This window comes from Equus caballus, chromosome 12 (assembly GCF_041296265.1).
Source record: "Equus caballus isolate H_3958 breed thoroughbred chromosome 12, TB-T2T, whole genome shotgun sequence".
Classification (NCBI taxonomy): Eukaryota; Metazoa; Chordata; class Mammalia; order Perissodactyla; family Equidae; genus Equus; species Equus caballus.
The window spans coordinates 28,664,844-28,691,771 of NC_091695.1; the positions used below are offsets into that span (position 1 = coordinate 28,664,844).

General features: G+C 48.6%; 1 protein-coding gene across 10 annotated transcripts in view; it reads left to right on the top strand.

Moving 5' to 3' along the window:
* The window catches only part of LOC138916648 (liprin-alpha-1-like), a 102,271-nt gene that overhangs the window by 5,981 nt on the left and 69,362 nt on the right, over positions 1-26,928 (top strand). Inside the window, exon 4 of one of the 10 annotated variants that reach the window (XM_070229677.1) lies at positions 14-185. The exons of 8 other annotated variants lie outside the window; for them this stretch is intronic. In XM_070229677.1, coding sequence (XP_070085778.1) covers positions 150-185 — 36 coding nt within the window. In that variant the 5' untranslated portion in view covers positions 14-149. Of the gene's footprint in view, positions 1-13; positions 186-10,648; positions 11,018-26,928 lie in introns of those variants that run through there. One more of the 10 variants, XM_070229678.1, reaches the window with a different exon arrangement.

Genomic DNA, 26,928 nt, shown 5'->3' on the forward strand with positions numbered 1-26,928 from the left:
GGCTCTTCCCCAGGATGCGGCTTCGTTCAAGGCCGAGCCGAGCTACAGAGGCCCCGTGAGCGAGCCGGAACCCGTGTACAGCACCGAGGCCGCCGACTACCAGGACGCCGATAGCCAGCAGGGTCTGGCCTACGCCCCAGAGGCCGTCTATGAAAGCACGGAGGCCCAGGGCCACTATCCTGCAGGTACGGGGGGGGCCCCTGTGGTGTTCCCCGGGCAGAGGGTGCCCCTGTTAAGTTGCCCTGTGAAAGTTGCCTTCTCCGATGACTGATCTGACCCCCGCTATGTGGTGCCTTCTGACCTGTCGTCTTAAGCCATTTCTCGCTAAATGTGTATTTCCCATGGGTTTCATCATATATTTCCAATATCCTAATGAAATTTAGTGGACAAATAGGATGGATTTCACAGAGAAAATATTTTTACACACCACCTTTATTAGAACACCTGTGTTTTGTAAATCCAGTCTGTTTTAGGGGGTGGAAGACTGGAGGTTGACCCCTTTGGAACTTTGTCCTTGGCGGATGAGAGTTACAAAGCTTAGAGTCACACTGAACTTGTTAGTCCCGGTGTGTTGGCGTTGGGACCAGGGTGTCAGAGCCTTTCCTTCGGGAGCTGAGTGAGGTGTCATGGCAGGTGAAGGAGGAAAGCGGCACCTAGGAAAGTGGAGGGTACGTGGGTTCCAGGGGCCTCTGGGCTGTCTTGGTGCCGTTTTACTTGCTCATAACAGGTGCCTCTGTGGTGCTTTCAGGTGGACCGAGTGGGTGCACACTTACACTCTCGTGATGGGTCTGCAGCAGTGAGTTAGGAGATGAGTAATGACAAGCTTAATGCGCTTCTTGGCTTAGTCAGTCCTTCTGAAAGATTGATTAGCCAAACATTTGGGTTTCCTTTTTTTTTTTTAAATATTTTATTTTTTTCTTTTTCTCCCCAAAGCTCCCCGGTACATAGTTGTGTATTCTTTGTTGTGGGTTCTTCTAGTTGTGGCATGTGGGACGCTGCCTCAGCGTGGTCTGATGAGCAGTGCCATGTCCACGCCCAGGATTCGAACTAACGAAACACTGGGCCGCCTGCAGCGGAGCGTGCGAACTTAACCACTCGGCCACGGGGCCAGGCCCTGGGTTTCCTTTTTAACATCTAATTCGCGCTATGCAGGGCTATAATGCTCCTTCTCTGTTGGGTTAGAGAATCATTAAGTTTTTTGTCCTCTGAATCTTATAAATTACGAAGTTCGTTTAGGTCAAATTTTATTACCACAGCTTAGAAGGATTGGTCAAATTATATTTTACTGGGATTTTCATGTATTTATCTTTTCAGTAGTTTTGTTTGTTTGGTTTTGTAGCTGTGTTTGTTTTCATGTAATTTGGGGCACTTACACTGAAGTGTGTGTCAGATACCGCGTATTTGATAAGGTGGTTTTTGAGAGAATGGTCTCAGGGGCCCTCGCAGGGAAGGGACAGGAGTGTGTGCAGTCCAGTGTGGAGCGGCGGAGGCCATCGCACCGGCGGAGGAGCCGGTCGCTCAGTGGTTTGTTTCCAGCCACTGCTCAGTGTTGTAGCCTGGAAATGCCTCGCCGGGTGGAGAAGGCGGGGACGTCAGCGGTCCCTGAGCCCAGCGTTTCAGAAACGCAGGAACCACTGAGTGAACACTTTCAGGACCCTTCCGATTCCTGGCGTTTGTCTCATGTTTCGTGGTTAATAGTGTGACCAGAGAGGCATGTGCTTAACTAAATGCATTTGTCTTCCTGGCACTTTATGTCGGCACGTAATGCTGTACTTATAAAAGATTTAGCTGTAGCATACATCAGAGAATTTCCCCAAGCGTAAGTGTGCACCTCAGTGACTTTTTCACTAAGTGAACACACTCTCGTAACTACCGCCTACATTAAGGAGTGAAACATGGCCAAGCTTCCCAGAAGCCCCCTCATCCCCACTCCCAGGAACTGTCCCCCAAAGCCGGCAGTGGTCTTGGCTTTCCACCATTGATGACTTTCCCGTGTGCTTGGCTGTCTAAGTGAAATAAAGTTATACGTACATTTGGTTTCTTGGTTCTTTCATTCAGTAGTATCTTTGTGGGATCCACTCGCGTTGTCTCGTAGCTTTGTTCTTTCTTGTGTGCTGCCCAGGAAGCCAGTCTCTGAATTTACCGTCATTTATTCTTTCTGCCATTCTTGGGTATTCTGGATGTTCCTAGTTCAGACGAACGCCGCCCTGCGTATTCGTGCTTGTTTCTTTGGTGCAGGTGTGTATGCGTTTCTGTTGGTGTTCACAGGAGTGGCACTGCAGAGGGCCAGGGTCTGCGTCTGTCCAGCCTGGGTAGACACTGCCCAAAGTGGCGGTGCTGCCGCCAGCCGTGTGTGAGCCGTCCGCCGTTCCCCAGCGCTTGGTGTCGTCAGCTCGTTCGTTGCGGCTGTCCGGTGGGCACCGAGTGGAGGAGGCTCAGTTTGCTGTGGGCTGGCCGCTGCCCGGTGGCCGGGGACGCGCAGAAGCAGACTCTTTGTGTGTGTCTGTTGGCGGTTTCGAGATCCTCTCTTGTGACTGCTTGTCCTTTGCCCGTTTTTCGATTGGGTTTTCTGTGTTGTTTCTTACTGAGTTGAAGGAGTTCTTTTCATATGTTCTGAGTACAAGTTATATATTCTGAGTACATGTGTGTGTGGCAGGTTTTTTTACATTCTTGTGTATGTTTTCCCCTTCGCTCTCGGTGGTGTCTTGATAAGCAGAAGTTTTAATTGTAATCTAGCCCGATGGATCAGTCTTTTCAGTAATATTGAATGCTCTTTGTGTTCATTGGAAGATAGTATCACAAAGATCATGAAGATATTATCCTGTAAAAGCTTTATGATTTTATCTTTCACATTTAGACCTGTAATCCATCTGAAAGTGATTTTTGTTTATGGTGTGAGATAACGGCCAAGGTTCCTTTTTTTTCCTTAAGTGTATGCTATACAGTTGACCGAGAATAATTTATTAAACAGACTCTCCTCTCCCCAGTGCACTACAGTGTCGTCTGTGTCATCAGGCAAGTGACCGTAAATATACGGGCCTGGATCTAGACTCCGCTCTGCCCCGTTGGTCTTTCTGTCGTCTTTGCACAAGCAGCACACTGTGTAAATTGCTGTAGATTTAGCCTGTCCTGGCATCTGGTAATTTGAGTCCCCCAGCCTCGTTCTTGTGCAAGGCTAGCTGGGCTAATCTTTACCCTTTACATCCTCGGTTAAAATGTAGGGTCTGCGTGGCCGCCTCTCCCCGGAAAACGTGCTCTGATTTTCACTGAGATTGCGTTTCATCTGTAGACTAGCGTGGGGAGAAATGACAGCTTCTTAATATTGGTCTTACAGGGGCCCACCCGGTGTGCGGCGGTTAAGTTTGTGCTCTGCTTTGGCGGCCCAGGGTTTGCAGGTTTGGATCCCGGCTGTGGACCTGCGCACCACTTATCAAGCCGTGCTGTGGCAGGCGTCCCACGTATAAAGTGGAGGAAGATGGGCATGGACGTTAGCTCAGGGCCAGTCTTCTTCAGCCAAAAGAGGAGGATTGGCAGCAGATGTTAGCTCAGGGCTAGTCTTCCTCGGAGGGAAAAAACATGGGTTTTAAAATCCATGAACACAATATAGCCTTCTATTTATTTAGCTCTTCTTTAATTTGTCTTAATAGTATACAGTTTTCTGTATATATATCGTCTACATGTTTAATTACATTTATTCATAGATATTTCACATTTCTTACTTTATTATAAATTATATTATGTAATTGTTTATTACTGTTATATAGTGATAGAATTGATTTCTGCGTATTCACTTGCTAAATCCATTTATTTCTAATAGTAATTCTTCTTGTATTTTGTAGGTGTTCACAAGTATGTCTGCAAGAGACAGTTTCTTTTCTTTTTTGTTTCCAAGTGCTGTACTCGTTTTTCTTTTTCTTGCCTCGCTGGCCTGGCTGGGACCTCCAGCACAGTGCTGAGTAGAAGTGGTGAGGGTAGGGATCCTCGTCTCCCTCCCAGTGTCAGAGGGAAGGCTTTCGGTATCTCACTGTTATATCTGACGTTGGCTGTAGCTTTTCCATAAATATTTTTATCGAAATATCCAAATTCTCCTCTATTAGTTTGCTAAGTGTTTTTTTAAATCATGAATTAAATTATTAAATTTTCTTAAGTGCATTTTCTGCATCTTTTGAGACAGTCCAGTTTTTTCCCTTTTATGTGGTGATTTACCTTTTAGTTTGCAATTCTAGAAGAATCCCAACCTGACCTTGATGTATTCTGCTTTCCCCGGATTTTGTTTGTTAATATTTTAAGATTGTTGCGTCTGTGTTTGTGAGAGCTTGGTCTGTAACTTTGCTGTCTTGTGTTGTCCTTGTTAGGTTTGGCTCATGCTCGTCTCCTAACACAAGGTGGAAAGCGTTCCTTGTTGATTCCCAGAAGAGCCCCTGTGAGACTGGTGTTTTCTTCCTTGCAGTTTTGGAAGAATTGACCAGCAAAACCAGCTGGTGTAAGGTTTTCTTTGTGAGAAGGCTTTTAGTTTCAGATTCAGTTATTCACGTGGAAATAGGATTTTTCTGATTTTATATTTCTTCTTGTGTCTGTTTGGGTAAGATGCTCTTTTTTCCTAGGAATTTGTTCAGGCCACCCAAACTTTCCGATTATTAAGTGTAATATGGTTCATAATATCCTTATTTTGTGCAAGATCTCTTGTAATATCCCCTTTTAAAAATTTTTGATATTGGTAATTTGTCCTTTTCTCTTTTTCTTCATCGGTCTTGCTAGTCTTATGAATTGTAGTAGCCCTTTCAAAGGACAGCTTTTGGCTTTATTGATTTTTTTCTGTTTAGTATTTGTTCTCTATTTTGTTAATTTATGCTTTTTTCCTTCCATTTGCTTTGTGTTCTGTTTGCTGTTCTTTTTTCTAGTTTCTTGAGATAGATGCTTAACTGATTTTGGCTCTTTCGTCTTTTCCAGTCTATGTATGTGAGGCTCCAGCTGGCCCTGTAAGTGCACCTTTAGCTGCATCCCGCAAGTTTTGAAAGCCAGATTTTCGTTCTCTCTTGTGTGAAAACATGTTCTGATGTTCATCGTGGTATCTTTTTTTACTCATAAAGTTTTTAAAGAATTATGTCACTTGACTTCCCAACGTTTGTGGGGATTCTCTGGTTAGCTTTTTGTTGGTTTCTACCTTCCTTGCATGAAGATCCCTGTCTTGGTCTTTTGGGGCTGCTATAATCAGATGCATAGACTAACTGGTTTCTGAACAACAGAAGTTTATTTCGCATCGTTCTGGAGGCTGTGAAGTCCCGGATCAAGGCACCGGCAGATTCCGTGGCTGGTGAGGGGCCGCTTCCTGGTTCGTAGACGGCCAGCCTCTCACTGTCCTCACATGGCGGAGGGGGCGAGGGAGCTCTCTCAACTCCAGACTAATCACCTCGCAGAGTCCCCGCCTCCTGATACCATCACCTTGGGGCTGACGAATTTTAGGGGGACGTAAACTGTCAGTCTGTTGTAATCTCTACGTACACCCTGCATTATTTCAACGTTTTGAAATGAGTCGAGCTTTCCTAATGGCCCAGCGTACATTCATTTTTGTTAAACGTTCCTTGGGCCCTTGAAAATGTTATTTATCGGTGAGAATGCAGTGTTGTATGTATACCAGTTAGATCAAGTTTGCTAATCATATAATTTAGATTCTAGTAGCCACATTACATAAAGTAAAAAGAAATAGGTGAAATTAATTTTGATAATGTATTTTATTTAACCTAAATATCCAAAATATTATAATTTCAATGTGTAATCAACATGAAAAGACTACTGAAATATTTTGCCTTCTTTTTGTTGTGATAAGTCTTTAAAATCTGGTGTGCATTCTTGCAACACGTCTCAATTTGAAGTAGGCACATTTCAGGTACTTAATAGCTGCATGTGACTGTTTACTGGGCAGCCCAGTTCTACACTCTTACTTTGTTTTTTTTGAGGAAGATTAGCCCTGAGCTAACATCTACCGTCAGTCCTCCTCTTTTTGCTGAAGAAGGCTGGCCCTGAGCTAACACCTGTGCCCGTCTCCCTCTACTTTATACGTGGGGCGCCTGCCACAGCATGGCTTGATGAGCAGTGTGTAGGTCTGCAGCCAGGATCTGAACCGCCGAACCCCAGGCCACCGAAGTGGGACGTGGGAACTTGACTGCTGCACCACTGGGCCGACCCCTACACCCGTACTTTTTTTGGGTCTGTTTTTTCTATCAGTTACTGAGAGATGTGTCTTAAAGCCTCCCACTGTGATGTTGGCTTTGGTTGTTTCTCCTTTTCTATTTCTATCAATTTTTCTGTCTTTTGAGATCGTGTTGTGAGGTGCATTCAGATTTAGCGTTTTTATCTTCTTGGTGGATTGCACTTTATCATTGTGAAATGCTCCTCGTTAGTCAGGCTTCTTGCTGTCGAGGCTGCTTTATTTGATAGTGATCTTTGCCACATCGGTGTTCTCTTAGGTAGCGTTGGCCTGGGGATGTTTTGCTTTCACCTGTCTGTGATCTTGTATTTTTAAGCGTGCCTCTGTGGAGAGTATACAGCTAGTTTGATTTTAATCAATTTGACGATTTTTATCTTTTAATTAGAGCGTTTGCTCCATTTAAATATAATTGCTGGTATTTTGGTTTGTAGGTACCATGTTACTATCTGTTCTCTGTTTGTTCCACCTATGCTGTGCTGTGTTTCTCTCTGGCCTTCTGTTAGACGTATCGTGGTGTTTAGTTCGGTACTTCTCTCTTAGGTTGTTGGCTGTGTACATTCCTAGATACAGGGTGCATTTTACATTTGAGCCTTATTTACTGCTTTTACTACCTCCTGACACTGCTGTTTCCTTTGACACTTGAACTGCACTGAACTCCCTCCCGCCTCCTGTGTCATTATCATACTTTTGAATTTTAGATACATTTTTGGCATTATCCTCGTTTTGTACAGTTAGTGCTTATGAAGGTTGATTCTCGTAGTGACCCTTTCTGTTGCTCTTCACTCTTGTTTTTTGGTATTTCTGTCAGAGACTACTTTTCCCTGAAGAACTGCTTTCATAATCCTTTTAGTTCACGCCTGTGGGCAATGAGTTGTCTCATTCTTGTTTCCTGAAAAGTCTGTATTTTGTCTTCACTTTTGAAGTGAAAAGTCTATATTTTGTCTTGACTTTCTATTGGGTATAGGATTCCAGGTTGGTGGTTATTTTCTTTCGGCATTTTATAGGTGCCAATCCATTGTCGTCTGGCTTCCTTCCCTTTCCTTGAAAAGTCAGCTCTCAGTGTTCCTGTTGTCCCACTGAAGGTGGTGCCTTTTTTCGTCTGGCTCCTTTTGACACTTTGTTCTTGCCTTAGGCACACTCCGAAGGACTGCTGAAAACCAATGTGTGGTTTTCTTTGTTGAGTCAATGGCTTGATTCCTTCATCACTTTCAGACAAGTTTTGACCATTGTCTGTAGATGTTTCTTACTCCCTGTTCTGTCTTTCCTCACTTTGGGAGTCCCCATTTATATGGACATTAGACCTTTTACCGTGTCCTACATGTCTTTTGGGCTCCTTCTGTATTTTCCAGACTTTTTTCTTGTGACTTCTATCTGGCTGTTTTTTACTGACCTGTCTTCTGGTTCACTGATCCTCTCTTCAGTTGTGTTCAACCTGAGCTTAAACCCATAGATTGGGTTCTTAATTTCACTTACCCTATTTTTCAGTTCTAGAATCTGTTTTGATTCTTTGGTGAAAATTTTCATTTTGTCAAGTCTATTTTTGACCAGTTGAAGTTTGCATCTGATAACTACACTGTATGGGTCACCTCAGGGTCTGTTTCTATTTCTGTTTTCCTTTTTTCTCTTGGTCCTGTTTGTTGTTATTTTTCTAAGTGAACCTTGGGCGTTATGGATGAAAACCTGTGGAGACTCTAGGTGATGCTGTCTTCCCTCAGCGCTTCCTCTGACACACACCCAGAGGACAGACACTCTCCGTTCAGCCAGCTTCTGAGCGACTCTAGGCTGGATTCGGTCTTTGTAAGCCTCAGTCCTTATAAGCTGCCTTCATCTGCCCTCTCACCCAGTGTGTAGCCCCCGGGTCTCCATCTGAAAGCCTGAAGTGTTTCCCGGGGCCCCTCCTCCTTGGCAGGTCCTGAAGCCCAATTTTTGTCACCTGAAGACAATGAGATTCCTGAAGGCTCAGCCTGTCAGGCAGTTTTTGCACAGTGCTGGGCTCATTTTCTCTGCCTCCCTTTTCTCAGAGATCTTGGCGCCTTAAGTCCCGTCTGATTTGTCAGGCCTGTATTTGAATTTCTGTCTTCCCAGCCCCATGGAACTCTCCAGAGCTCTGTTAGCCAGTACTTTCTGCTTGGCTTTCTGCTGTTTTCTTCCCAGCTTATTGGTGCATTTCCCCAAATCCCTGAGGAACACCTGATCGTCCCATGCCCTGAGGGAGAGAGTGGCTCTCGGAATGTTAGACTGGCCTCAGTGGGCTGCCCTTTTGTTTGGAATCTTTGCCCCTCCAGTTGGCTGCCTCAGTATCTCCTTGATGCCTTCAAACAGTCTTAAAAGTGTATCCAGCTTTTCTAGTTGTTGGTGAGTGGATCTCCTGCAGGCTGTTCGTGTATGTAGCTGGACGTGGGCAAACAAATCGGTGTTCCCTCTCCATCTGAAGCAAGATGTCAGAGTCCTAGTAAGTATAGTGATCGTTATTGTTATGAGAGCAACCTAAACCCACTAGTCCTTGCTTAGTACCCCCTGTTCTTTTTCTACTCAGCATCCCGTTTGCCCTGGCCCAGCCATTTACACAGGGAAAGACGGAGCAGGTGGCCCACCCCACCAGGACACACAGGCAGCACCTCCACTCCTGGCTCCTCTCTCAGCTGCTGCGCGGACGCTCCATCCTGGCACTGCTCCCTCCTCTTCCCCTTGCCCTGAGCCAGCCCAGGGCAGGCTTTGTGATGACAGGCTGGCAGTGGCAGAGGAGAAGGCTTAAGAGTTGGAAGGGGTTAAGTGACATTCTGTGAATTGATCACATGTGAGTCTTCACTTTGAGTGTTTAAACAAATTACTGCTTTTAAGCTTCCCTCCGGTTTCATTTTAAAGTTGAAAATGCAGATTTTGTTCTTGAAATCTAGTGCAGTGATTTTACAGTGTTTTTGAAAGCACCGAATGAGATTTTAATAAGACGTCTCACTCAGAGAGCTCCAGTATGTAAGACTGAGAAAAGAGAATCTATTTGGGTTGAATTGTGGGTGGGACCCCGGTTGTGGGTCCCCCAGAGTCCACCAATGCCTGAGACGGGGCGTGTCTGTAGGACTCAGAACGCCCTCGGGAGTAAGGTCTTAAAGCCACGACCTCGTGACGCCTGAGTCGACCTGTGTCGGGTGTGTTGGTTGTCAGAGCACAGGTCGAGGCTAAACTGGTAGCGGTATGAGGTGTGCTGGGGGCTGGAAAGGAAGAAGGTGCAGGTGCAGCCCGGTCGGCAGGAGGAGAAAGGACGAAAGATGATGCGGGGGACAGCTCGGGTGGTTGGGGTGACAGAGGAAGGTGCAGACACTGGGCAGTGTCTGGGGTGTTCTGGTTGTCACAGCTAGGGGCAGGGGTGCTCCTACACATTCTGCAGTGCGGCCCCCACAACGAGGAGTTACTACTATTCAGGAAGCAGGTGCCAAGTGGAGAGGCTCTGGTGGAGGAACCCAGGCTTCTCCCGGGGACTGCTCTAATCTCCAGTGGGGTGCGGCGCGCCCCTGTCGTTTCATCCTGAGTGCTCTTAGCAAGGCTTCCTCAAGCCCTTGCTGGGCTTAAGCTGGTGAGTAAATGAGGGAGAATTGACCTCGTAGTCCGCATGAGGTGAGACTAGCTCAGTGACTGCTGACTGAGGGTCCATTCTAGACGTCCCCTTCAGTTTAGATAGTGCCCCTCTGGTGGCCGTTACTGACTGCTGCTCTTGTAGGAGGAGGTGGCAGACCCCCCAGAAAATCAGGCTTATTTCTGTTGTGTTTGGTTTATGAAACAGTTAAATATATCCCTTCAAAGTAGTAGTGGAGTATTTGCATCTTCTCTCTTTTCTACACACTCAACTTGCCATCTCTTTGAAAGCAGCCCTGCCTTCTTTTCTCTTTTGAGGAAGATTAGCCCTGAGCTAACTACTGCCAGTCCTCCTGTTTTTGCTGAGGAAGACTGGCCCTGAGCTAACATCCATGCCCATCTTCCTCTACTTTATATGTGGGATGCCTACCACAGCATGGCATGCCAAGCGGTGCCATGTCCGCACCCGGGTTCCGAACTGGCGAACCCTGGGCCGCAGAGAAGCGGAACGTGCAAACCTAAGTGCCGTGCCACGGGGCTGGCCCCGCCTTCTTTTTTTCTTTTTGTGAATCCTCTTCTTTTTGCTGAGGAAGACTGGCCCTGAGCTAACATCCGTGCCCATAATTCCTCTGCTTTATGTGGGGGATGCCTGCCGCAGCCTGGCCTGACAAGTGGTGTGCAGGCCCGCCCTCGGGGTCTGAACCAGCAAACCCCACGCCGCCCAAGTGAAGAGTGTGAACTTAACCACTGTGCCACCGGGCCGGCCCCCAGCTCTGCCTTCTTGTCTTCCTGTTTCTGTCCCTTTAATCGTCTGCAGGAGCCAGCGCCACCCCCAGCCCCTCTGTGACTATATCTGGTTCCGGGTTCCAGGTTCCGTGCTCCTGGGAGACAGTGGTGGAGGCACACAGGATCGCAGTCCTCAGAGAGCTGACAGAGCGGATCCTTTCTCACGATCAGTACAGGTTGTGAGCGCACCCTGACAGGAGGAAGTAGTTAAGAGGAAAGACACGACCTGGTGTGTGGGCAGGCCGCCTGTGTGCACACCGTGGTCCAGCAAAGGCCTTTCGGAGGGCTCACGTTTGAGCCAAGATCTGAAGCTGAGCGGAGCCAGCCTGAGCGCTTTCCCGGTGCTGGGCCTGCTGGGGCCAAGGCCAGGGGCAAGGAACAACTTGGCCGCGTCAGGCCATGAAGCTGTTGCGGAGGTTCCTGGACCGGAGGCGGAGGGAAAAGACGAACAAGGTGAGGGGGACCAGGGAGTTGGGAGTCAGGTGGAGCCTTCCCCAGCAGAGCTGGGATTTTTGTTTTGTTTTTAAGGGCTTCTGAGGGCCCGAGGGTATTGTGGCTTCTCAGGGAGGGGTTGAGGTGATTTGGGTGGGTTTTTATGACGCTGGTGCTGTGTGGAGAATGGGTTGAGCTGGAGGCAAGAACGGATGGGGAGTAGGAACCGTTGGTGCAAGAAGGCACTCCTGATGCCTGGGTTGAGCTGTGAAGTCAGTGCTTTGGGCCAGCATTAAAGTCCCCTTCACATCGCCCACCCCACAGAGCGCAGAGCAGTGTGCATGTGTTTGATGTTGCAGAGATAGAGAATGTTTCAGTGGCGGGTGTGTAACGGCTGTGTGTGTACGCCTGTCACATGCACAGCACTGTGTTCAGATACTTTCCGAGTGCCTGTTACGGGGCAGGCACTGTTCTAGGTGCCGAAGAGTCAGGATGTAGTAAGGGGCGCATAACCCAGGCATGTTTCAGTTGTGCAAGGAGAGCTGGAGGACGGAAGGGCTGTGTGGGTTCAGCTGGAGCAGGTGAAATGTGTGGACGGTGCGGTGGCTGCAGCCGTGGCTGTTTTGTCCTGGGTGTCTGTGCAGGCGGACTTGGGGAGGCCGTGATCCCTGTACTTTCAGCCACGCCCTCTGCTCTGTCTCGCAGAGACCTGCCTCAGCGCCACGCTCTCTACCTCCGTTTGGGCGGTCTCTGGGTTCCTTCAGTTCAACATCGGCCACAACCATCCTTTGCCCTCGTCTGTCCCTCCTCCTGTGAGCAGTGTGGCCTCCCCCCAGCCAGGGGCTCAGAAACCGGGGAGCCCGCTTCGCCTCTTCCTCAGCCTGCAGTCTGCAGGTCCTGAGGCGTGTGCCTGTCCTGTCGGAGCCCGCCTCTGAGGTGCACTGGCGAGAGCTGGACCGTTTTTTCCATCAGGGTGATTTGAGGAGCGGTTGGCTCCTGTGGCCTCTCCCGCCCCGGCCCCCTGTGGTCTGGCACCCGCCGCGCTGAGCTGTGGGCAGTTCCTCACATGCAGATGTGTTGTTTTCTGGAAACTTCTTTGTAAATATGCTGTTCTCAGAGAAGGCGGTCTTTTTTACTCACCCTGTGTTCTGCTTGCTGATTCTTCGTGCTAACGACTGCTAAGTAATTTGATAACTAACTCTTTTGGAGAACCAGTTTTGCCCTGTGAATAAAGATCTTCAAAAGTGCTCGTATTCTGCCCGAGCAGTTTTACTTCTGCTCCAGAAATGGTTGCTTTCTGGAGGGGACTTTCGGCATAAGGATGTTCACCATAGCAACTTAGCGTGTTTACATCCTTTATTCCTGAGCAAGTTAGAAGAGTAATAGATGCCAGCATCTATTTATTTTTAGAAACCATTTAAAGCATAAATAATGTGTAATTCCCACTTCATGGGTTTACCATCTCTCGCTTTTGCCTCCCAGCCTCACCTCCTTCCCCCTGGTTTTGGCATCACCTCGGGAGGGACATGATTTCCTGTGGGCCCGTTCTTGTGGTTGGAGGTGGGGCAGCGGGCCCTGGCTGTGACTGCAGACCATGCTGGACTCTCCCGGAGCTTCCTCGGGCGTCTGCGGAGGGCCACAGACAGGGAGCCCATTCCCAGCGACCTTCCTGGTCAGCTGGGGCCTTCTAGTAGTCGGAGTGCCCATTGGTGTTCCTGCCCGAACCGGGTCCTGTACTGGAGGTTGCGAAGTGGTGATTTTTCTGACTCAATCCTCCTTCATTTGTTAGCTGCTCCTCTTCAGTAAGGAGCATCCCTTTCTGTTCTCTTTCTCTCTCTCAGTTGCTGTGGCCCCTTGAATTTGTATTTATTCAGTGTATCGCAGTCAGTTATCATCATTATTCCTTTGGATACTCAGATTGTCCCCTCAGCTGGGCTCCTGTGTCCTTTCTCCAGGGCCCTGTTAGTCTTTGAATGCTCCGTTGTTTCCTGACACAGAATTTGCCGCAGACCCACTTTGTGTTTCTCCTGCCTCAGATCTGCAGTCGTTCCTCTGAGGAGCCCTGGTTCCTTTTGGTGGGGAAATGCTGTTTAGAAATCAGTATCTGGGGGCTCGGTGTGCTCACTGTCACAGAGGTTCACATCTAGGTTCTTTTCGGGACAGAGCTGGAGAAAAATCTTGACAAAAAGAAAAACCTGGATTTCATATTGGTATTTCCTTTACAAATTAAACCTAGTTTTTTCCCCTTAATTTCTTTCTTTCTTTTTTTCTTTTTTCTTTTTTCTGCTTGATCTCCCCCAACCCCCCGATACATAGTTGTATATCTCAGTTGCAGGTCCTTCTAGTTGTGGCACGTGGGATGCCGCCTCAGCGTGGCCTGACGAGCAGTGCCATGTCTGCTCCCAGGATCCGAACCCGCGAAACCCTGGGCCCCCGAAGCGGAGCGCATGAACTTAACCACTCGACCCCGGGGCCGGCCCTTATTTTATATTTCTTGTCTTACACTGACAGTTTTGATTTCTAATGATATTAGCCTTAATTTTTTTATCCTATGATACACATAAAATAGTTTAAACCTTTTAATATCGTATTGTTATAATCATCCTGTTGAGTGAAGTTTTAGAGTTTCTTTGTAGTTCTTTTGGATGTTAGAATAAACCTATCTTAAGAATACATAGCTAGAATAATGGGTTTTAAAGCAATGTGAGGTAACATAACCACACAACACTTGATAAACAGTTGGAGTGCCCGTTGGTGTTCCTGCCCAAATCGGGCCTTCTGTTGGAAGTTGCAAAGTTCATTTGTTTCTCCTTCTTCTTAAGTTTAGGGTTTACATTGTTCTTCTGGAGTTAATTTTTCTTCAAATACATAAAGCTTTTACGTGATTCAAAAACGAGAAGTATAGAAAAAGGCATAGTCGGAAGTCTTGCTCCTCCCGTCCCTGTCCCACTCACGCCTTCTAGGTGGGGGACCACGGTCCGGTTTGCCTGAGGGTAGGCCTGGGTTTTGCCTCTTATCCTCAGGCAATTAGCAGTCGTGCCCCTTTCACTCTCAGAAATGAAGCATAGGGAAAGCCTTGTCGGCGCTTGCTAATGCTCATGAGAGAGCAGACAAAATGTTTCCACTTGGTAGGTTTTTCCCTATGGCTGGAAGGAAGCTCTTGGCCGAGTTCTGCTGACTTGGATCGCGGTTCGCTGGGCAGGGAAGGTCCACCCAGGGAGTTCTTTGTGGCTTCCAGAGGCTCATTCTTATTCTGAGGAGGAAATTTCCTTTTTCTCTGAAAATAATCTGGGAGCTTGAAGCATATCTTGCATTTCCAAGTTTTTCTGCTTTGCAAATGGGTAATTATCCCTCCTGCCTATGTATTTTTAAACCTTTGCCAGTAGTAATATGGAAATTGATTTCGTGTAGCGCCATGCTGAAGAAGACTAATCAATGTCTCTGAGCCCTTAACATCTCTGGAAATCCCGGGGTGCAGCTAAGAAGCTAGGACACACTCTTGCTCCCGCCTTAAAAATAGTTCATGGGGAGAACGTGAGTGACAGGTGAGGTCGCGATAGCCTGCGCGCCCTGCAATAGAAACAGCTGTGGCAGGGCAAGGGTATTTTGAAGAGTCTTGAGTATGAATTCTAGGATAGTCTGATGTGTTATTTTCATGCAAATGAAAATATGAAAGACTTCATTTTTGACTGAGTGTGAAATGCAGTTGATGCACAGAGTTAAAGAAGTCCTGTATAGAATTTTACTTGGCTGTTTTGTGGCTCAGCTCCTGTAGCTCCCGCAGAGATACACACGGAAGGGAGACCGTCAGCCAGCTGGCGTCTCCTTCTTCGTGCTGTTTGAAGGCGCTTTATGCAACGTGCTGAGTGCCTGTCCCTCCTCCGGCGGACAGACTGACTGCAGAGGACAGTGGCAGCAGGTGTGTGGGTGTGTGCCGCCCTGTCTCCCGTGCTGCCGTCCGTCTCTGTAGGTAGACCCCCGGTCTCCCTCGGTCCCGGTGGGCAAGGCTCGGAGGAAGCAGCCTGGTGGGCAGTCGGCGGACTCGCGCCCCATCCTCGTCGAGTTCCCTGCGTCAGTTACCTCGTCTCTGAGCCTTCGGAGTTCTCATCCGTCAGTTAGGGACGGTAACTGTCGGTTTTGCTTCAGCAAATATTGATTGTCTGCCGTGTGTTAGGCACTGTCTGTCCAAGGGCTGGGTAGACAGATGTTTGGGGGATTAAATGAGATAATAGCCAGCATTTATTGCTTCTAAGCCTCTTTCTGTGAGTTATCTCCCTGAGTCTCATAACAGTACTGTAGAGCATTCTTTCTACTATAAATAGTGCTGGAAGGCAGGGGACTGTTCCGCAGCCCGTCTGACAGTGAAGGAATTGAGGCACGGAGAGGTTTGGGAGCCCCTTCAGAGGCCGGTAGCGAATGAGTGTGGAGATTGGTTATGGTGAAGAGTGCTTCCCTCTGACTCCCACAGTTAACCGTGACCAATAGGGAAAAAAGGAGAATGACGAAGAAAAAGTGCAAACGGTATGCAAATGTGTGGTGGATGGAGTGACAGTCTCTCTCTCCACCCCGTATGTCCACAGTGTGGGGTATTTTATCTGAAAGGTGGTGGTGTTTTTACTGTGCGTTCATACTTTTCGTAGAGAAAGATGGGTGAAGTTCTACATTGTGAGAATACAAGTAATGAGTACAATAAACTTGCTGAGTCAGGGGGCTTAGCGACAAGCTGCCTGGTGATCTGTGCAGAGAAATAAATTATTCTAAGGCCTTTGGTTCCCTGCGTCGATGGGAGGGTGGGAGAAGAGCTCTGGAGGCCCCCCCGGGTGTGTTGCGGTCCAGTGCTGCCCCCCTCCCGCATCCTCACCAGGCATGCCTTGGTCCAGTGCTGCCCCCCTGCCGCATCCTGAGCTGGCGTACCTCGGTCCAGTGCTGCCCCCCCTGCCGCATCCTGAGCTGACGTGCCTCGGTCCAGTACTGCCCCCCCGCCGCATCCTCACCAGGCCTGCCTCGGTCCAGTGCTGCCCCCCTGCCGCATCCACACCAGGCGTGTCTCGGTCCAGTGCTGCCCCCCTGCCGCATCCTTGCCCGGCGGGGCCCGCGATTAAAGGATGCCTCTGCACACTGCTCGCTTCTTGTCTCAAGTCTGAGATTGGCAGGCCTGGGGCCATCCTGCGCTGCCCCAAATGCAGGAGAGGCCGGGAGAGTAAGTGCCTGGGGCTCTCAGCTCCTCTGGCCCGGTGCTGTTCCCAGGCTTGGGGAGGGGCTCAGAGGCCAGGCAGCCAAAACAGGTGACAAATTGTGACAGCGTGCCTGAAATCACTGCAGCTGTGCCTCTGCAGCTGGAGAAGGCAGTTTAGTGTTACTTACATGGCAGCTGGAAGGCTCCTCCTGGCTGGGATTATCAGGGCCAACTGCCGCCTCCCCCTCCCCTGCCCTGACTTCCCCGAGAAGGGAAGAGAACACTTGTTAAGTAAACCTGGGGATTAGGGATTTGGAGTTATATACCGCCCCTCCCCCCCGTTTGTTACTTTTATTCTCCTTCCTGATGATCTTGACTCCATTTCTGTGAGAAAGTTTCACAAACTGGACAGCGTGTCTTTTTGATGTGTGTATGGTGGGTGCCTGACAGTCACCAGAGTGGGAGAAAGGCCCATGCAGGAAAAAGTAGTAGGTGGTTAGAATAAAGGGTTTAAGTTGGAGAGAATGTGCACTCTGAGGTTGTTTTCTTGTGCAAACCATAGAAATAGTTGTTCCTAACGAAGTTTGACGATGAATTAAGAGATTGTGTGGAAGCAGATTCCTGATTATAGGTTCTGCGTAGTTTGTACAAACCCTTAACGTCCAGTTCGTTCCCCTTCATGTTCCCCAACTGTGTCCAAAGGGCTGGGCGCTGCGGGAAGGGAGCCGTTTCCAGCAGACCTGGAAGCGTTAATACAGTAGCCGCTCTTTCCGCGGCTTCCAGGCTGCGAGCCCGTGCCCCCGCCTGGCCTGGAAACCCACGAGCGGTGGAGGGCAGGGCGTCGCTGCCCACCGTGTCTGGGACTCGGGATGCGGGTTTCTCTGTGCTTTGAAACGCTGCTGGTGTTGCTTCAGTTGTAAATTCGTCTGAAGAGCCTCTGGTGGGAAGTTTTATAGTAATGCCGTGTAAAGAGATAGTGACACACGTAGTGCTAATTTACAGTAACTTTAAGCATTGCCAGTAATTTAATTTCCAGGGAGCTCCTGAACCGCCTGTGCTCGGGTCTCCGTGGTTCTGTTTGCTGCGCTCGCTGGCGGGCATTAGGTTCGTTCCAGTTGGAAAACCTCTGCGGGAAGGACGGAGGGAAAGGAAGCACTTGCTATCCACACATTCTTGGGTAATTATTTTCATTTGAACGAAAGTTTTGTGCCACTGACTAGGAAATACGTTAAATCCTAGCCCTCTGCTCCCTCTGCTCTAGTCGTCATCTTGGAGATTCCTTCGTCTCTGTGGGGTCACCCGTCCCCTTTTTGAAGATGATCGCCACGTTTCTGTCTGGAGCTCCACATTTGGGATGCTCCTGCATGCCCAGCCCCGAGTTTTGCCGTATCCCTTAGAAGGCCCGTAGACGTCCTGCTGTGTCTCAGTCCAGGGTCCTGCTCCGCCTTCCTCCTTGGTCAGCCTCGAGTCTCCCCGCCTCCCTCCCCACTTCACGCGCCTCCTCTGCCCTTCCTCGCTCATCCTGCTGGGCCAGTCCGCAGCTCTGTCCGTGTTTTCTGCTCTCACGTCGTTTCTGTTTTCCTTTGTGCTCTGGTGCGCTAGCTTGGGCCGTTCGTGGGGCCTTGGTGTCTACATGAGGTGGCTTTGCTTGTGCTTTCTTCCTTTCCAGGCCACCTAGCTCCCAGGGTAACCCAGACCTCTGGCATGAGAAGGTTTTGGCAGGGCCTATCCATGGCAGCAGGTGTTTGGCAGTTTGGCATTCATGGCTCCATGTTCTGGCTTTATTCACCTTTCCCACATCTTTCCCTCTGTAAATGCCCCTTCACTCTGCCCAACCAGTCTTCTCACTCTGCTCCCCTTCCCTGACGCCTCGTCCTGTGCGATTCCCTGCTCGGGTACTGCCTCTCCCTCTCCTCGCTTTCATCAGACCCCACCTGCCTCTCCAGGCCGAGGTCACCCCTGTGAGGTCTGCTCGGACCAACTCCGATTCCTACTGGGATTCAGAGTCGCTCCCATCTCTAGGAGACGACAGATTTGGTGCTTGGGGCTGGTTTTACTGTGATTCCTTTTATCTTTTCTCCAGTTTTTCAAAATGCCACCAGCTTTAAGAAAAACGCAGATGAAAGAGTAGGATCAAGGTCATTCTTGAGGGGGCAAAAGAAATCACAAAAAGATCTCCTGTGGGGTGTGTGGCCAGCCTCTTTCTCCCCGTGGGATGATGGCGGTGGGCTTGCTGGGTGAGCGTGGAACAGTCTGCTTTTTCACTGACTGCTGAGTGGCTTCCTCTACTTTCCCACCCTCCCCTCCTCCTCTACCTCCCCCTCCACACCCGTGTCAAATCTTGGATCCTCTGCTTACTAACTTTCTGATCTTGGCCAAGATATTTCACTTCTGAGACCGTTTTGTCGTCTGTAAAGTAGAGATACTATTTATTTCCCAATATTATAGGCAGATTTAGTGAGAACTAAAATAAAGCATCCACCGCTGTACCCTGCACAAGGTGGGCCTTCATTAGATGCGAGGTGTCTGTCTGCAGACCCCGTAGCCCCGACTCGGGTGACTGGGAGGGCGTACAGCCTGCAGGGGCTTGGTTTGGGTGCTCACCGTGGGATCTCCCCCTGAAGATGACATCGTCTTGAGCTCTGAGTCCCGAGCTGCTTATCAGCCAAGTGACCTTTGTAGGTCACTAACCTGCCCGGGCCTGTCTTCCAGTCTGTGAAGTGAGCTAATTATGTATGCCTTCCTGTCGTATGTGACATCTACTTTTATGTGATAAATATTGGAAAATATTTTGAAAACCAGTCAAGCATTAAGCACGTATAAAGTTATTACAATGAATATTTGTGTCTTAGGAGTACTTAGCATCGTGCCTCCCAACTTTTTTGTTCAGTAAATTGTCCAAATTAATAGGGCTGCTCCTTCTCCAGCTGGTATTGCTGTCTCCTGAGCTTGCTGGAGCCTCGAGAGGAAATCCCTAATAAAGTAGCTTCCGTTCCAGTTTTGTACTTAGACCTTTGGTTCATTCTGAGACGCCCTTCTTGTTAAGTTAGAGGGTAGGTAAAACTGGTTATAATATAAGGCTCGTGTGAGACTGGTTTGCAAGACGTGAATACACGGAGCCATGACAGTTTAAGAAGGTTACAACGCGGTAATATTCACAGTCAGACGTAGTCGTTGCTGGTTCAGATCCACGGGGACCTGTTGTTTGAACACTACATTGTTCGCCCGGGCTGGGGATTTTGAAACAGTGAGGGGAGCAGTTCTTTCCCTCGAGCAGACTCGTGTGAGTGTGGTCCCGCACGGAAGGGACAGGTGCTGTCTTTCTCAGGGGCCGGCGGAGCCTGTACAGAGCGGCAGGGTTGAGCTCCGGCTGCGACGTCGTGTTGGGCATGCGGGAGGCGCGGGGCTGGGGCGGCATTGGGAAGGAGGAGCTGCCACGGGCGCGCGAGAACGAGCAGAGGGCGCAGTTTGGGCCGGCTGGGCGGGCCTGCTCCGTGTCGGGTGGTTGGCTGCGGAGGGGTGTGGTGTGCCAGGCACGCCGGGTGGGAGGAGAAGGGTCGACAGAGGAACAGAAAGGCACCGAGGGTGTGAGCTCACGGCAGGGCGGTCCCCGAGGGCTGGAGTCAGTTCTCCGAGAGCGCTCTGGTGGGGCAGCGTGATGGGGGCCCTGCAGGTGCCGAGAGGCCGCCTTTGTTGACGCTGCACCCTTACCTGAGATCCGCCAGCCAGCTCTGTGTGCTCCGGGGGCCGTTGTCACTCCTGCTGTGGACACTGCAGGAGAGGGGGTCGACAGCGTCTTCGGGCTCACCTGTCCTCACTACTCTCAGCCGAGGCTGCGTGGCCTTGCACGCCGCAGCTCCTGTGTTTCTTTGACTTGTTAGCAGGCGGGGAGGAGCTGCTGTCAGTGTAGCCTCAGGTAGCCGTAGGTGCTCCTTCTGAACTTGTGTTTCTGCTGACCCGGCGTGATGGAGCCGTGGGAGGAATCCCACATGGAGAACTTTCAGGCACAGCTGATGTCGAGACCCCTGCCTCAGCCCGAGATGCCCTCCTGTCCCGTGTGTCCAAAACGCTCGTCAGAGACGGAAAGGAGAGCAGGCTGCTCGCTTGTCCTCGGTGTCCTGTGCGCTCAGCTGGAGCTTCCAGGCGTGGTCTCCCCGTATGTGTTGCAGTGCTGGCCCAGCTTCTCCGTGCTCGTTTCCTGCCTGCCTTGGGAATTGCGGGTGGCTCTAGGGCAGTGAGGTGCAGTGTGCGGAGACCCAGTTGCCGTCAGAGTGGGGCTGTTGAATAGTACCCGCGGGGGTCTTGTTTGACATTTCTGTTCCCGTCAGTAGTGGAGTCTCAAAGTGTGACAGAGCAGGTCCTGTCTTAGATCCCTTTCTGTGCTGTTGTGCTCGGTGGTACCTATGAAGGCCTAGGGGGTGGTGTCCAAACGCTCTTCCACATCTCGGACGTCCTCATGTAATAAAGGTCATGAAATAACTTCACAGAGTGCTTCATCACACGCAAAAGAGTGGATTGTGGCTTTCTTTGCAGAATTGAAGTGCTAGTGTGAACTACTGACAAGCCTGAAAAATGCTAAAATTGTAACTGAATCGGGGAAACCTTGCTCATACCCTAAGACTTTTCAGGAGAATTGCTAACCTGTGAACTCTAAAGCTGTTCCCGAGAGGGGCTGGGGAGACCAGTATGACGTCATTTTACTCGAGGAGCGGGGGCCTTAATCAGGTTACTGTCCTCCCCTCTCAGGGTCAGGATGCCTGGAACACTGGCACCCTCCATCACTTCCATGCCTTTATTGGCTCCGTGTTTTGGTGGAGCCATCATTGCCGGGAGGGATACCACCACATGCTAAGGCGGGACCACCAGTGGTTCTGGAACGTGGCGGAGTGTGAGTGACGGAGCAGTGACTCGCAGGTGGAGCGTCCTAACGGAGGGACTCCCTCGTGGTAGATGGTGTCAGATGTGCCTCCAAGGGCTCACTAAAAGATGAGCTGCTGTTGTCAAGCAAGGAAGACTAGGAAACATAGTTTAAGGGTCTCGCGGAGATGTTTTAAAGCCTGGTGATGTAAGTGCAGAGTAAGCATGTTCGATGTGGTAACTTAGCGTGCAGCTGGCACGAACACTTTTGTCTGCCTGTTTATTGTAATAAATTTGTGGGGCTGAGTCGGAGTCAGAGTCGGCTGGTGCTCTACTTTCCTGGAAGGGTGTGTTAACGTGGCCAAGCTTTCGGGCAGCGTCTTCGTAGGGAAATGGGGGGCTGGCCCCTTGAAGTCGCCTTGTGTTTAGGCACACAGACTATGTATGTGATGTTTACATAAGCTTCATAACTGGGGTGTCAAGCTGAATAATCACAGGTTTGTGATTATTTCTACTGTTATGTAATAGCGTAATATTTTAATCTGTCCTTTATTGCCATGGGAGGTTAAAAAAGGCAAAGATTTGGGGCCAGCCCCCTGGTGTGGTTAAGTTCGGTGCACTGCACTTCAGTGGCCTGGGTTTCGGGTTTGGCTCCTGGGCACAGACCTACTCCACTCGTCAGCCATGCTGTGCCAGCAACCCACATGCCAAGTAGAGGAAAATTGGCAACAGATGTTAGCTCGGGGGCAGTCTTCCTGGCCAAAAAGAAAGGGCAAAGATTCTACATAGAGAAATTGCAGTGAAATAAAACATTATTTTTGCAAATAATGTTTTATCTTCTAAAAAGTAGTAAGACAGTCCTCACTTTGCATGGGACTATAAAAATGACCATGCAGCTGGCCCGCTACAAAGCAATATTAATCATTGATGGAGATGATTATGTTTGTGATTGTTACGTTTTTTTCAAGGCATTGCAAACTCTCTTAAATTATCAATGTATGAGGAAATGACAAAAACAGTAAAACTAATCTTTATTTAGTACACTGCAATTTATAACTTTAGAAACGTTGAGAATTCAATTCCATAGGTCTTGGAGCCAGCAGGTCCATTTCTGGGTCTGTCCCTCAGAGCAATCCAGTACCTCCTTTTTGTACATAATTTTAAAAAATCAGTACAATATCCTAATTATAAAATAAAGTAAATTTAAAAAGTTAGTTTACGGTGAAACATTTCATTCTGTAAATGTTTGGGCACGACTGCACCGAAGACGCAAGTCAGATGTTTGTACCTTCTGCTGATGAATGAGTTTAAGAGAAGATGATCAGAAGCCATTCCATAGAAAAATAGAGAAATGTGAAAGAAGAGGTGGCCACTCCATAAAAGTGTGTTAGGATAAGTAAACACAGACCAATCTCAATTGTATTTGATCCGAGAAAAATGAATAACCGTGACTGAAATAAGGACAACGTGCCTTTCGTATCACAGATTGTCAAGTAGAGACCTGGGCAAGTACAACAGTCTCGCATACGAGCTGAGCCTTCTTTGCAGGTGAAATGTCAGAAGAGTTCCTTGGTCATGAGAGGGCCAGGGGAGTGACGGAGGGTCACGAAGAACATATTGCCTCTGGAACTCTCACCAAATGCCCAGGCATGCGTTCAGTCCCTGTCATATGAGAAGATTTTGGAGACCCCCTATTTGATGGGCGACAGGGAATGGAAGATGGATCCAAAAAAGAAAGTGGGCCCTAAAGTTTAATAACACACCAGGGTGGCAGAGCTACAGGAAACAGGTGTTTCATAAGCTGCTGGCCCAGGAGGAATAATTTAGCAGTAGCTATTAAAATTGCAACTGACCTTTGACTCAGAAGTTCTAAGGTTTTATCCTGCAGATGCACTTGGCACACGTGCAGAATGATACATGTACAAGGTTATTTGTTGCCATGCTGTTTGTCAGAGCTAAAGATCGGAAGCCCAGTCGTAAGTGTCCATCGGTAGGAGAAGAATAAATACGTTACGGCTTTTGTGTCAGTGCGGCTGTGAGAGGAGGAGGACGCTGCGAGCCGGCCGGCCGTCCTCAGGCCGTGTCCCTGCTGGAGAGGCACTAGAGGGAATGCGTGTCTCACTGGATTCTCCGTGCGTCGAACCTCGGGATAAACGGGGAGCGTCTGCCTTCAGCTGCCTGCCGAGTTGAAGAGCCACCAGGGCTGGAAGGGAGGCCTCCATGGATACCTTTATTACCATTTGTAAAAAACAAAGTTTTAAAAGTTGGTGTGAAAAAGAGCTCTGTCCTGAGCATCCTTCCATTGCTGCTGCTATCCCTGTTTTGTAAAAGTTTGTGATGGCCAAAACATCTCCGTGGAAATGTGGATTTTACGCTGCTCCTAATGATGGCTTTAGGCTGTCAAGGCCAGGCAGGCAGTTTCTGGTCTCATACTTTAAAGACAGTTTCTTTATGATTCAGTGGTTTTTTGGCACGTGCATAGATCTATGAAAGGAAGTATTCGAAAATGAAAACTATTTTATACTCCAGTAAGCACGAGCAGCGCCAAAAATCACATACTTGCTTTACTGGAAAGTTTGAAACATGGTGTGAATATAAACTGGACATTAATATGCTTCATATTGTGTTTTCATTTTATTATTATCTAGCGTTGTTAATTTATCTGAAACTCTTTAAGGTAGTCGTCTTTTGTAAAAAAGTAATGTTTAAAAAAAAAACCTACCTAGAAGATTCCAGAAGGCACTCATTCCTATTTGAATAAATATTTCTGCCCTTGATTTTTTATTTCATTGGTTTGATTCTCCCCTGCCGCTCAGGCTCCGTTTGAAAAATTTAATCAGAATGTTTTTGCCTGTGAGTATTTCGCTGTTATTAGGCACTGAAATGTTACGCTTCTGAAATATACTTTCACACTAATATTTCAGATTGTTTTGAAATATACGTGTGCATTCATATTTCACATTGTCTTGACTAATTGTGAGACATTATTTGTGTTTAAATACAACATGCTTGTAACAACCGAAAACATTTTGGTTTACTATTTAGCAGAAAGGTAAAAATACGTGAAGCAAATCTTATACTCACTGCCCATGAGTAAATCCCCATTTTTGCTTAAAAGCAGATGCCTTCCAAAGAAGAAAGGAGTGATGGCTAACATAGCTAGAAATTTAAATTGGAAATGAGGAACAAAAATGGAACAATTCGGGGCTGGCCCCGTGGCCGAGTGGTTAAGTCTGTGCGCTCTGCTGCAGGCGGCCCAGTGTTTCGTCAGTTCGAATCCTGGGCACGGACATAGCTCTGCTCATCAAACCACGCTGAGGCAGCGTCCCACGTGCTACAACTAGAAGGACCCACAACGAAGAATATACAACTATGTACTGGGGGGCTTTGGGGAGAAAAAGGAAAAAATAAAATCTTTAAAAAAAAAAAAAAGGAATAATTCACTCATTGCCATTGTAAAGAAATGTGTCTACCCATGTGTACACCCGAGAGAAAACATAGCATAAATCCACATGAAAACTTGTGCAGGAACGTTCATAGCAGCATTATTCGTGATCGCTAGGAAGTGGAAGCAACCCACATGTTCATCAGCGAATGAAGGGATAAACAAAACATGGTCCATCCATGCGGTCGAATGTTATTCAGCCATAAAAGTGAACAAGGCCCTGACACACGCTACGATGTGGATGAACCTTAAATATGTGATGCTGACTGAAAGACACCAGACACGGAAGGACAGATATTGTGTGATTTCATTTATACGAAACGTCCAGAACAGGCGAGTCCGTGGACTCAGCGGATTTGTGGCTGCCAGGGGCTGGGGGGGAGGTAATGGGGAGTGACTGCTAATGGATCAGCTTTTGGGGCGTGACCAAAATGTTCTGGAATTACTGGTGATGGTAACTCAACATTGTGAATATGCTGAAAATCACTGAATTGTACTCTTGAAAATGGTTAAGATGGTGAATTTTATGTTAGTGACTTTTGTCGTAGTAAAAAATCTCAAAAAGAAAAGAAAAGAAAAGCAGTGTGGTCCCATTTTTTCTGACTTTGAGTGATGTGGATTGAAAATAGTGTTATAAAATAGTCACATCAGGGGCCGGCCCACGGCCGAGTGGTTAAGTTCCCGCGTTCTGCTGCGGCGGCCCGGGGCTTCACTGGTTCGGATCCTGGGCATGGACATGGCACCACTTGTCAGGCCACACCGAGGCAGTGTCCCACATGCCACAACTAGAAGGACCCACAACTAGGAGATACAACTATGTACTGGGGGGATTTGGGGAGAAAAAGCAGAAAGAAAAAAGGGAAGAAGAAGATTGGCAGCAGTTGTTAGCTCAGGTGCCAGTCTTGGGGGGAAAAGAAATTCACATCAGTGTTTCAGTTACTGTGAGGTAATGCAGTTCTCTCAAGAGTAAAAAAAGTTAAGATGTCAAAAATGATCAAATGTCAGAGTGGGCAGACCAAGTTGTGAGTTGTGTTTGTGTTATTGCCGCCTGGCAGTGCCCCTGCAGCCGGTGGACAGACCGCATCCTACAGAGATGCTCAGGTTTGGCTCTAAAGGATGCTCGTTTGGAATTAGACTCCCACACAATGCATCCTCCCTAGTTGCCAAGCCAACAGTTAGGAAAGAGGCACAGGATGGTTTTTTTCCATAAACTTTATTTTTTAGAGCCATTTTCGGCTTACAGCAAAATTGAGGGGGAGATACAGAGGTTTCCCGTATACCTCCTGCCCCCCACTCCCCCAGCCACCCCTACTGTCCACACCCCCCACCAGCGTGGCACATTGGTTACAGTCCTTCAACCTACGTTGATGCATCGTCACCACCTAGAGTCCACGGTTGACGTCAGGGTTCGCTCTTGGTGCTGGACCTGCTGTGGGCTGAACACGTGTGTAAGGACCTGTGTCCACCATTTTAGGTCATCCGGAGTAGTTTCACTGCCCTGAAATCCCGTGCTCCCCCTGTGCATCCTTCCCTTCCCCCAGCCCTGGCCATCACTGATCTTTCGAGCATCTCCATAGTTTTCCCTTTTCCAGAATGTCATATAGTTGGAATCATACAGTATGTGATTCTTTCACCAAGATTAGCTTCTTTCACCAAGGAATGTGCATTTAAGATTCCTCGGTATCTTTTCACGGCTTAATAGCTCCTTCTTATTAGTGCTGAATAGTACTCCATTGTCTGGGTGGACCATAGTTCATCCACTCACCCACTGAGGGACTTCTTGGTTGCTTCCAGGTTTTGGCCATTATGGGTAAATCTGTAACCATCTGGCACAGTGTATTTTTGACCTGGTCCATACATACATTAAAAAAAAAAACACTAAGGTAGTTTTTTTCTCCTCCAAATGGAAGTCACGTTCGGTTTTTGGCAGAACAGGTTTGAGCTGCTGTTGGGAGCAGTGGCTGCTCAGCACTTAGCAGAGACGAGTTTTGGAAGACGAGAGCAGACCCCGGGGCCGACAGCTGGCGAAGGGTCCAGCGCAGGGAGAGCTGAGGGCTGGGTGGCGCTCAGGTTTGCTGATCTTGGAGAGCGGTAGGTCGGTGAGTGGCAGGGAGAGGGGGCGGACAGCGAGAACCTGGGCGGGCATGAGCACGGGGACGCGGGGCGGAGTGCAGACCGCCTCTGAAGTGCGGTGGCGACGGTAATGGGAGGTGACAGGGCGGGCTGGAAAGCCAGCCAGTGGTCCCTGTTGGAAGAAGGTGAGTGTACGTGTGATCGTTTTCCCCATCATGGGTGGGAATGCTTCTGTTAAGAGCTGAGCTAACGTTTGAAGGTACTTAAGTGACATCCGTTTTAGCAATATTGCAAAAATCAGCCCGTCAGAACCCTGTTAGCCACCTGCTCCTGGTGGAAACGCCCGGAGATGCTGTGGAAGGAGCTCGGCGGGGCCAGGTG